The sequence below is a fragment of the Epinephelus fuscoguttatus genome, linkage group LG24 (genome assembly GCF_011397635.1).
Source record: "Epinephelus fuscoguttatus linkage group LG24, E.fuscoguttatus.final_Chr_v1".
Taxonomy (NCBI): Eukaryota; Metazoa; Chordata; class Actinopteri; order Perciformes; family Serranidae; genus Epinephelus; species Epinephelus fuscoguttatus.
Window position 1 is genome coordinate 16,395,551 of NC_064775.1, and position 12,403 is coordinate 16,407,953.

Sequence of the window (12,403 nt, forward strand, 5' to 3'; positions counted from 1 at the left end):
ATAATGGTACTGTGTTCGAGTTGTTTGGTCAGCTGCAGTGCATGACGATCAAACGCTCTTTGATTCTTATTTGTTTTTCTGCATTTCTCAATAGGGGGTCAGTGTTTTTTTAATCTCGACTGTTTCTACAGCTGAACACAGAGCGATGTGATGAACACCTCCCCCCCCGCATGATGAATCTAGTTCCAGGCTGACAGCACGTACAAGACCTGATTTCTCTTTCTTGACAATGGTGTTTAACTCAGTCTACAAATGATATCTGAGGAAGAAAAGCAAACATGAGACTGAAAAGCAGAGAAATGTAAGAGGGCATTGTGTCTAGTTGTTGGTCGAGTTTTCTGTTTGACAGTTAGTAGTCGTGTCATTGAGCCCTGAAGTCCTTAAAGTAAGCAGCGACTCAGCAACTCATTCAGTGTTGCTATTGCACCATATTCATCATTTCTTTTGTTGAAGTCACTCTAAAATGTGCGGTTTGATCTTAAAAAACAACTTTTTTTAGGATCTCGCATTACTTTTGTGTCCATAACAAAGTATTAAACCTCTGAAAAATGGGTGCAAGAACAAAAGCACTGCGTTTAAATTTCTGCCCTGTGTATAAATGTGGGCCGTCATTAAATACAACACTAATGAGCAGTGATTTGATTGGCTGTATGTGGCCTTGATCTGTCTGGTGCCACTGAATTATACTATATAATCTGCAGCTATAAGGTCATTTGTAAGTGTATTAAAGTAATATTTCTCACCCCATGTTGAAGTTTAATTTGTCAAGAAAACTTCCTGCATGCCTCCAGCGTGATCGAAGAATCCAAAAACTGAAAATTCTTGATGAACTGGAGTACAAAGGGGTCCGCCTTTAACAGCAGCAAAACTATGTCACAGTACCTGTTTACAACTCACACAACTTGTGCAGTATAATCCAAGTGTCATTTATCCAGTCGTATGCACAGTACATTTAAAACAGTTTTTTTAAATGTGTTTTTTAGTGAAAATGCATGTGGGAGAAGAATATGACTGGATAAATTAAACTTGGATTATATGTTTTGATATAATTCAGCTGTTTTTTAACACAAACCCCTATGACTTTGTCAGGAATTGTCTGTTTTAGAATTCTTGGTTCACCCTGGAGGCATGTGAGGATTTCACAGTTTGCTTCACCAATTTAAGGAACCTTGGGGTAAGTAATTGATATACAAATTATATTTAAATTTACATTTCTTTAATATACAAAACATGATGCCAGCAGGACAATGTGCCATGCCACACTGCAAAAACTGCTCAGGAATGACCTGAGGAACGTGACAAAGAGCTCAAGGCATTGACCTGGTCTCCAAATTCCCCAGTTTCCAATTTGACTGACCATCTGTGGGACATGCCAATACCCCAGATGTACAGCCCATCCACAGTGGGGCCTCTATGGATTGGGCATAGCTCTGACATGCGATGGTATGGGCAAAGGAAGTCTGGGGATGCCCCGTGGCATCTGGCACCAGGGTTGTCACGGCAGATTCTTTGAGTCCTGTGGGTTGCGAGATGATATAACAGCATGTCCCAAGGATGCTCGATTAGATTTGGATTTGGAGAATTTGGCCATTCCTGAGCAGTTTTTGCAGTGTGGCATGGTGCATTGTCCTGCCATTGGGGATTGATGTTGCCATGAGGGGGTTTGCTTAGTCCGCAGTGGTGTTTGGCTGGGTGGTGTCTGTCAAGTAGCATCCACAGGAATGCCAGTACCCCATGTTTCCCAGGAGAACACTGCATTCTAACAAGATGATCAATGTAATTTACTTCACCTATCAGTGGTTTTAATGTTTTGGCTGATCGGTGTATATCTAGAAATACACTTTCATTGTTCCTCTGAAAGGCTGCAGCTGCTTTAAATGCCTCGACGCTGGCAACAGCCTTGGCCAATGGCATTATGTTTTTGGGTTGTCTGTCCGTCTGCCCATATGCCCGTCTGCCCCAGTCTCATGAACGTTATATCTCAAGATCACCTTGCCACTTGGCCTCAACAATGAACTGATAAGAATTTGTGGTCAAAGGTCTTGGTCACTTTGACCTTAAAACACGTTTTAGGCTGGAACTCAAGAATTCATGCTTGCTTATTATGACAAATTTTACAAAAATAAGTCTAATATTATAAAACGTTTAAGTCTAATAGGATAAACTGATCAAGTGTTGACATTTTATATCCAAAAGGTCAAAGGTTGACATCACAGTATTTGGCATACAACACTTTTCTTGCCATTATTCAACACCATGACTCAAAAAAAGGAAGAGGTTGCATTTGGTCAGATACTGAATTGGTGACACTAGTCTTGGGTGTCCACCTTGAAACTGTGCTGATTGTGTAGATCCTCTGTGCTGCCGAGGGGGGATGATGTGTGTGAAGCATCCATGTTTTCACAGACATGGATTTAAACTGTATTACCACATGTAGTTTGCTGCCCTCAAGTGGTTCAGCTTTGCACCATTCCTTTATTTTACTGTAGGAAACATATACATTTAAAAACAAAATACAGCCTATAAAAAAAACACTTCATTTATATATTTACATTCTTCACATCCTAAAACACTAATAAGCCACAATAAATACTAAGCGGACAGGGTATGAATAACAGTGCGTTTTGTGGGACATTTGTAGCACCTATAATTTTTTTTACTATTTAAAAATGGTAGTGCTACATCCACAGGTAGTGCTGCATTTCGTGTTAAAAAAGTTTAACAAATAATCTTAAAGTTATACAGTAAAAAGGCTGATTTAACCCTGGAGTGCAACTATTGTTATTTTCACGAGGAAAAACTTTGAGTAAGAAAAGACAAGTGCAAAAACAAACCTGTCCTCCATTTTAAACACTCCAAACAGTCATTAAAATCAAAATAAAAATAACAAAAAAAGCTGATTGACTTATTTTGAGTTTGAAATCTCTCAATATTTTGTTCACAACACACGTAGCTGCTGCTGACAAGTCAGCAGTAAAGTACTGTACAATGCCTTGCTTGTTGGTCGAGCCAGCGGCCCAAACCAAACAATGGCATCTCTTTTCCCCCTCCGCTGCTAGTCCAGGTCCTCCCTACACAGTCCAAGCACTTCCCCAACATTGTGAGGCTGCATGGATCCACAGCAGACCTGCTCGCTTTAATGAGCTCGAGGTGTTAGTCGGTGTCAGGTACGCTGTCCGTTACAGGAAAAGCACGCTTTCCTGGTATTGTCTTAACTTTGCTGCCCCTCATTGCCTCTTTAAAAAAATCTAGTAACAGACCTCAGGAAGATCTGCTTCAAGTCTAAAAGCTTTGATTATAATCCTGGCTATATATGGTTATATTTCATGCTAGATAACTTTTATGTACCTCTTTTTTTGTGTCTTTTGAATGTTGTTTTAATAGACGTGACTTAAGGTAGATTCCAGCACATAAATAAACTAATGTATTCTTTTCGAAACAAGCAGCAGGACTCAAGTCTTAAAAACGTCTTTTCAAGAGTCTTAAACGCCCTCATTCCTACATTTGATCTGTTTTTATGTCTAAAATATATTTTATTTTGGCTATATTAATCTAAATATGAGGCGTTGGTGCTGACATGACTGTTAAGGGATAGCTCAGCTTCACTGTGAATCTTGCGGATCGTCTTGTTCCACACCTGACAGGTCGTGACTTGGTGTCATTCGGCTCTCTATTTCATTGGTGTTTCCTCTGCCAAATGACGGAAAAAAAACAGTTACACACATATTGTCATATATTGCTGTAAATGATAATATTTAGTGACAGGCAAGTGATTGTATCTTACCGTCTGCTTCTCCCTTCCCTTGAGCAGCCCTGCCGTTAGATTCAGCAGCATCTCTTGCTGTATTAAAGATAGGCATGTACGGATATCAGTTTTTTCAACATGATGAAAAGTTAGAAACATAAATACAGAAAACAGACTGAAACTTACAAGACTCTCTCTCATGCTTCCTCCAGAAGTCTGCAGTGGTGGGTAACATTAACAGAAAATACATGACAGAAGTAGGCTGTTATTGCATCTGTAAAGGTCCAAGCAGTTTGAGTTTTAAGGTCTAAAAAGGTATAAAGGCGTAAATAATTTAAATGACTGACCTGCTTCCCAAGGCATGGATGCTGCAGGGGGGAAATCACAGCAGAGAATATGTTAAGAGTCTGTACTTATCACAGTCTGCTTCATATGAACATGAAAGAACTTCACCAAAGCCCAGATATCTACTTATTTTATGGAGGCTCATTCCCGCCAGTGTGATGGAAAAAAAAAAGAGGTTATGTATGTCATTATTATGAGAAACGTTCTCAAAATAATGACAGTATCTAAAAATAATTACTTAGTTTCCAAAATAAAGATAAGATTTCTCAAATAATAACTTATCTCAAAATAATGAGAAATCTTTTTTTTACTTACTTCAGAATAATGACTTAGTATCTCAAACTAATGGGATTTTTTTTTCTTAAAATAATGATTTAGTATCTTGAAGTGATGAAAAACTTAACTGAAATAATAACTTATCTCTAAATCATGATTTCCTTAACTCAAAATAATGACTTATTGAGAAACTTTTTAAAATAATAACATATATCTCAAAACAATGACATACTTTCTCAACACAGTGGGAATCTTTCTTGAAATAATGACTTAGAATCTAAAAATAATTACTTTGGATTTCAAAATAATGAGAAACTTACTCTCAATAATAACTAATCTAAAAAAAGAAAAAAGGAAATTCTTTTTTTTAAAAAATAATGACTGACTTATCGCAAAATAATGATGTTTTATTCCAAACTAATACCATTTTTTTCTCAGAATAAGGATTTAGTATTTGTGATAAAAAATTTCTTGAAATATAAACGTATCTCAAAATCAAGATTTACTTATCTCAAAATACTGAGATACTTTCTCAAATTAATGATTTACCTATCTCAAAATGACGACTTATTTATCTTAAAACAATGAGATACTTTCTCAAAATAATGACAAACTGTCACGAAATGACTTAGAATCTAAAAATAACTACTTTGTATCTCAAAATAATGAGACGCTTTCTCAAAATAATTTTTTTTTCGAAATAATGACTTAGAATCTTAAAATAATTACTTAGTGTCCAAAATAATGATAAACTTTGTCTAAATAATAACCTATACCAAAATAATGAATTACCTATCTCAAACTAATGAGATTTTTTCCCAAAAATAATGAGAAACTTTCTCAAAATAACGACTTAGAATTCATGATTTAATTACCTCAAAATAATGACTTGGTAATAACGAAAAGCTTATTATTTTGAGGAAGTTTCTAATTGTTATGACTTACGGGATCTTTCTTTTTTCCATTATACTGGCGGAAATGGGCTTCCATATTAATTAGCATTAATTTCACAGTAAACATTCAGTCAATCAGGTCTACGTTTAACCCTGAGTAAAAGACGTCTGGTGAATAAACCAAAGTATAGTGTTGTAATGCAGTGTGTGGTAAACAGGAAGTTACTTCAGTTCAACTGTCAGATGGTTTGTTGCCAATCTCTGACCTCCAGTGGTTCTGATGAACTATTATAAGTCTCTTATAAGCTGATCATGAACAATCTCTCAATGGGCATACAATTTGAGGATTTACACAGTTTTACTCCTCTTTATTAAAATGATGTAAAAAGTATTTTCTGTTAAACTTTTTGTAACTTTAAAAGGTTTCTTACATTTTTGGAAGAACCACATTCCTAGAAGAAATCAGACAGAAAGATTAGAAAGTCATTTTTCTCTCATCATTATTAGACTAATATAAAATACAGACAAATCACATACATCTGCCTGAAGTCATCGCGTGCTGATTTCTCACCTGCTTTACATCTGTGAACGGCAACCAGCAGCAGCACAGCTATCAGCAGACTGATGAAGACTGTGACTCCTGTGGAAATGTTCAGTTTTCCTGCAGGTGCTGTTAAACGACAACAGCGGCGACAGCGTTGTACACATCTGAACTTAATGAGACATTTCCTTCAGTGTTTTCAGTGTGATGACTTACGATCAGTTGTGACAATGAACGGGTTGGGGAGTGGGGCGCTGAGCTCCTGACTGACTGGATTCGACAGTTTACATCTGAACTCAGTTACACTTAAACTGGTGGCCTGGAAGTAGAGTGAAACAGTTAGTATAACCAAACATTTACACACACAAATCATATTTACAATCTAGTGTACCAAATGTATGTAAAACTCAGTGTCATCCCGTGTGTAAATGTGTTTGAAAAATGGAAACTAAAAAACGAAATTTGACAACATGCGATAATTTGCACCCAAATTTGTAAGTTATAAGTAATAAGTAATAAGTTGAAACTTATGATTTAAACAAGAAGCGTGCTGATGAACACCTCTGACGAAGATATCTGTGGATACTTATACATCAATTGTGAAAAATTGCATGAAGTTCTTTCGTTTTAAAGCCTGTCCAATCGATTCAGCGTCTTTTAAAACTTCGAAATCCCATTAAATTAATCAAAGTCAGCTCCGGGGAGTTGAAATATAGCATCTGGTTTAAACAGCTATTTTGAATTTGGAAAATGTCAGACATGGATTCAGCATCCTTAATAACCCCCAAAGCCACTCTAATACCGTCCAAATCGGACAAGCAGTTGCCTACGTGGGTGATTATGCTAATACATACTAATTATCATTAATTATGCAAATTGCCCAACATACACAAGTTAGCATCCGGCAGTTTCTAAATGCTGGGGACCCATTCTGTACATTTCTAACATAAAACTCTGGGGGAACTCAACACTTCCGGGTTCACATTGCTGGCATGTAGATTCTCTGGAAGGCTAGTAGGCTAGCAGCAAGCCTCAAATTCTTATTTTGCTACTTTCCCCTTTGTGTCAGGATACTCCTTGCCAAAGTTCATACTTGTATGACTATTAATGCCATCTTAGTGCTCTAATATTTGCATCTACATCACTTCACCAGAAAAATGTCCCGAAAGGGGATTTTGGGTCCCCTGAGACCAAACGGCCCTGAGTAAGAGGTTCTTGTGGGGAACTGGCCAAAGATAAAGGCTAACCCCTATATCTTTTTTCTGCAGTAGCGTGTCGCCCCTTCACACACCCACACAAATCAGAGGAGAGATAGGTAAAGTGAAGATATCGATGTCGGTGTTACACTGAATTCTGTGAACTGTCAGAATCTGGGACCCAGCCCCTAAACCCTAACCCTAACCACCGAACAACATACAAAACTGAACAATTTTTAAGGGAGTTCTGATGCAGGGTCACAGAATCTGACAGGTCACAGATTTCAGTGTGACACAAAATCTAACATGCATTTAGTTTTGTGATTTTATTTAAGCTAGCTTGTGTGAGCTTCCGACTGATCTGCGATGCTGTTTTGCCCTCGCTCTCTGTAAAGTTTCCTGGAAGTAAAGTAATGCAGCCAGTGGCCCCTGACCTACTTCCTACCATTCATTTTCAGTCAGAAAGAACCTTGAAGGAATGAAAATGGAAGGGTTATTTTTGGTTGAACAAACGTTTTATTACTATTGAAACTTAAAACCATTTTGTTGATGGAAGTATGGGTAAAAAGTCTTGGGTGACTCTTGGGTTTTCCACTCATCGGAAGATCTGCGGTTCGATCCCCAGCTCCTTCAGTATACCTGTCGAAGTATCGCTGGGCAAGATACTGAATCCCAAATTGCTCCTGATGGCTGTTCCATCGGTGTGTGAGTGCGAGTGAATGATTCCTGAGTAGCAGGTGGCACCTTGTCCGGTAGCCTTAGCCACCATTGTGTGAAAGTGTGTGTGAATGGGTGAGTGTGACATGTAGTGTAAAAGAGCTTTGAGTGGTCGGAAGACTAGAGAAGCGTTATACAAGTGCAGTCCATTTACCATGGTGAACCAGCTTTGAAAGTGACCTATTTTCTTTTGAAGCAACATCGGTGCAGTGGATCTAATCTGTGCTGATGGTTGGAGTGGCTCATGTGGATTTTGAAAAGTAACTGGTAAACATTTAAAGAAACTTTAACAAAACTTTATAGTGAAAACACACACTGTCGAACATCATCACACTGTGTGCAGTAAACCATACCTTTGAAATATGTTGCGTCTTAGATGAACCTAAGACCTTGTCATCTGACATCCAGCTGTAGCTGAATGGTTCAGCACCTGTGGTGTCTCCATCACAGCTCAAAATACAGCTGGTCTCATCGTCACAGGATTTTCTAACATCCGGTTTCTGGACGGGAGCTGTTGTTATTGCAGGAAAAAAAAAATCCATTAGAGTCATAATAATTCAGAGTCATTTCAGTTTCTCAATGTGATTTCCCAGAATAAACTGTGTGTAATTTCCGCACTTACAGATGATAAAGAGATGAGTTGCAGTGTTGATCATGTTGTTGATTTCTGGTGTGTACAGTCCACTGTCATTTTTAGTCAGTTCTTTGATCGTAAGGTCGCCAGTTGAGATGTTTAGGTCACCACGATCTTTAAAACCAGCATAGAGAGTGTTAGCTTCTCAGCAGAGAGCTTACACCACTGTACACTTCAGCATTAATCAATCAAAACATTTGACTGGAGCACGTTTGTTCCCACATATACCAAAGAAGTGAGCTGAACTCGCTCAGTTTACCTCTGAACTGACGATAGCGATCGACCTCGACTCCATCCCACTGGACGGCGATGTTTTCACCATGCTTCCACATGATGTTGGTGATGGTGCCGGCAGTGGTGTCTGACTTGAGGACGACTTCATCGCCCAGCTTCTTGTAGACTGAAATCTCTGCAAGGACAGCAAGAGGCTCAGTGTGCTGTTTTTCTTGCTTTACTCTGTTTTGGATCATTGTAAATGAAATATCTGTCACCTTGGTCATAAGAAAGTGTTAAGGGTGATTTTCACTATTTTCTGACATTTTACAGACGAATCTGTGAGGTTGGGATCTGACAGTGGGTCTCTCTCTTTTTTATTCTATTCAACTGGCTTCTGTTCCGTTCTTTTATTCTCCTCTTCCATGTTCTCTGTTGCTTGGTTCATTCTTACTTTTCTGTTCTGCTTTTTGTTTTCCTAGAAGCACGAATGCTGAATCAGCAAGTTAAATAAAGGTTTTCCAATCCTTTATTTAGCTCATCTAGTCTATTCTACTCACTGCTTAAAGGTGTACAACTGCTCCTCTACTTTACACATTTAGATTCTGGGTCACCCTGCTTCACCATACTCTCTATGCTTTATTCTATTCTATTCTTGTCATGACTCAGGGTTTTTGTTAACATTTTGTAATCCTGTGAACTTTATTCTGGGGTTTTGTGTCTCTGTTCTTCCTTGTTTTATGTTACTCATTCATGTTTAACCAGTTTCCTATTTTATTTTGTAGATTCTCCCTTCATGTGTCGTGTCTGGTTTTACTTCCTGTCTTTGTGTGTTTTCCTGCCTGTTTTCTGTCACACCTGTCTCGTTAGTCCCTCCCTGTTCCCAGAGTCTTCCCTTCACACCTGTTGTGTATTAGTCTTGTTTTCTGGATTTCTTGCTCATCTGGCACTAACAACCATGCTACGTTCAAAGTCACTTTAGTCTAGCAGGAGAAATAGGTTGTAACCTGTTTTTTTAGGACCCTAATGGTGTCCAGTTAAGAGTTCTTGTTGCCAAGGTCAGCTCATGGCCCATTGGGTTTGTTTGGCGGCCATCTTGAATTGATGTTCGTGAGCATTATTCACACTTCATCAGGTACCTGATCTGATTTGAGGTCTTCCTCACCATCCTGGAATTGACTCATCTTGGTATCATAGACCTCATCCATTTAATCACCTCGAGACTGATGTAAGATAATAAAGTAGCTACATTTGGCTATTGCTGGAAACAACTGTGAAACAAAATAGCAAAAGTTATATTGTTATGAGCCTAAAATATGTCATTTGCCTGTTGTTGTTGTTGTTGTTGTTGTTTTTTAACCAATAAAGAGTGGCTGTAGCATGTCAATGACCTTTCCGTTTGATTCATGGTGTCTAAATTATATGAAAAAGTGGGTTAATTTGTCTTTGTATGTTGTCTGGTTCAGGAATTGTAAAACTGGCATTTTTCGCCAATTCAAGATGGCTGCCAAATAAAGCCCAAGGGCCATGAGTTGACCTTGGCAACAAGAAGAATTCTTAACTAGGCACAAAAAGGTCCTAAAAACAAGTTACAAACAATGCCAAGCAGGTGCATGGGAACCTATTTCTCCTGCTAGACTACTTTAATCATCTTTCATATGTTTCGGTTTGAACTGGTTGCAGGTTGTCTTGACCATGACTGTTTCTCAGTCTGCGTTCTTCTCTGTACTTGTGTTCTTGTGGACTTGAGAAACGTCATCAGTCTCAGCCCAAATACTGTTCCAATTCAGAATCCCACATCTCGCCAAGTACAGTCAATTATCCAAATGTGTACTTGCGCCACCCATTTTGTCGAGGATACATCGGGTGGTAACCTGTGGACTTGGGACAGCCACGTATCCCATAATGCATTTTGCAGCAACAATGGCAGAGGAAAGGAACCGCAATTGTAAGTTACAAGTTTCAAAATACTACAGTTTTGGAATGTAGTTTTGGATTTTTTACGCGAGAATGTAGACATTAAAACTTAAATCACGATAGCGCATACTTTAAAATTTGCTCGGAAGTTCTCAGAGTTTGTTGTCCCACTAACGGGATAGCTATCGCTATGGCTCTGATTTAGCCAAAGTACTAAAGCGTGATATATTAGTTAAGGCTCATAACATGTGGGTATATTTATTTAACTTTAACATTGTAGGTTACTAGAGCAATATCTTTGTTCTTCCACCCAAATGTGTTCTTGTCGATTGCTCCCATGTCTTCATGGCTGAATGCACTGAGTTGCTGCCACGTGATTGGCTGTTTAGCCATTTGTGTTAATGAGCAGCTGAACAGGTGTACCTAGGTCATTCCAAAATAAAAGTACATGCCAGATTTGACATGATTTACAGGAAGTTATCTCTAAACTTGGATACTAACAGCATCTCTGTGAGCAGTAAATCATCTCTGATATGCTATTTTTGATGTTTTATTAAGGTTTTCCCAGTAGGAACAAGCAACATAAATCCCGTTACCGTTCTCTAACATATAAATCTAAACAATTATTTATTTCTCATAATGTTATCTACAGGTGGCTGCCTTTCAGAGTACACAGCATGGGCTTTAGCTAGCATTTGTTTTAACTAGCAATAAGCAAATTAGCTTGAAATGGTCAACCCTGTTACCTGTCCAGAGTAACAGGATATGACACGAGTAACAGGGGTGACATAAATAAGTGTTTACACCAATTTAACAATTTTAATCTTCAGTCTTTAAAAGTTAACTTCATAAAATTAAAACATTTTCAGAGGTCATCATGTGAGTATTATTCAGCTATCCATACTATTATGAAATTAATTACTTAATTTACTGTGAAAATGAGGCCCTTGATATGTCTGTATGGTCTGGCTGTTCTAAATTTAACTGCTACAAAAACCTTTTTACAATTGGTTACTATGAATGAAATGCTGTTAAATCCTCCTACATTAAAACTTAAAACTAGACTCAGTGTGTTTTAATATGCTAATAACCAATGTCTCAATAACAAAAATTATTTCAAATAATGCATGCATGGAACTGCAATGACAAAAAAAAATTTGACCTTTAAGAAATGTAATGTGCATTACGAATTTATCAATGGCAATCCAGTGCAAAACAATACTCTGTAACTTGGGAGGTAAAACTTGTTGCTGTTGTTGTCATTAACTTCATAAAAAATGTTTAAAATTACTATTAAAATGGACTTTCAGCTCTTGCCATTATAATTTAAACTCCATGCTATTTTGTACTGGGACATTTTTTTCAATATTTCCTCTTCTAAAAAATATATATAGACGTGATCACCATGCAAATTTATTTATTTTTATTTATTTATTTCAGCAATATACATGTCAGTTCTATTCCATTGGTAGATTATAATCTATTGTGTTGTATTGTGTTTGAAGTGTCAACTCTCATGCACTTTGTAGATTATTAGCCTACATTAGTGTAAATGTTCTGTAGTTAACGTTATATTGTTATTTACTGGGTGGGGCCATGTGGGAAATCCCAGTACGGCGACACAACCTGCACATATACACACACCATACACATACATATACAACCAAACAACATACACTTTTACACGTCTAAAGACACGCTGACTGTAACTAGGTGTGGTGGTCTTACCAGTGTCTGCGGACACAGCAGCCAGCAGTGTAACACACAGCCACCCGCCCAGCACCATGGCTGCTGTCTCACACGGCCACATCTTCACTCTTCGTCGGTTAAACTCAAAAACGGGAGAAAAACCAAGCTGCTTTCCCAGAGGAGCATGTCACATGACGTTATTCACAAGATAAAAACATCACAAGCTAGCTATGCTAG

At 37.9% G+C, this 12,403-nt stretch overlaps 1 protein-coding gene across 1 annotated transcript in view; it reads right to left on the reverse strand.

Moving 5' to 3' along the window:
• Positions 1-2,455: 2,455 nt before the first annotated feature.
• LOC125884741 (T-cell surface antigen CD2-like) overlaps positions 2,456-12,403 on the reverse strand; it is a 10,054-nt gene continuing 106 nt past the window's right edge. Inside the window, exons 1-11 of the mRNA XM_049569884.1 lie at positions 12,206-12,403; positions 8,607-8,756; positions 8,336-8,461; positions 8,067-8,224; positions 6,017-6,119; positions 5,831-5,929; positions 5,691-5,711; positions 4,093-4,113; positions 3,932-3,961; positions 3,785-3,841; positions 2,456-3,690 (exon numbers count right to left, since the gene is read on the reverse strand). The exon at positions 12,206-12,403 is cut by the window's right edge and continues 106 nt beyond it. Coding sequence (XP_049425841.1) covers positions 3,671-3,690; positions 3,785-3,841; positions 3,932-3,961; positions 4,093-4,113; positions 5,691-5,711; positions 5,831-5,929; positions 6,017-6,119; positions 8,067-8,224; positions 8,336-8,461; positions 8,607-8,756; positions 12,206-12,287 — 867 coding nt within the window. The 5' untranslated portion in view covers positions 12,288-12,403 and the 3' untranslated portion in view covers positions 2,456-3,670. The remainder of the gene's footprint in view (positions 3,691-3,784; positions 3,842-3,931; positions 3,962-4,092; positions 4,114-5,690; positions 5,712-5,830; positions 5,930-6,016; positions 6,120-8,066; positions 8,225-8,335; positions 8,462-8,606; positions 8,757-12,205) is intronic.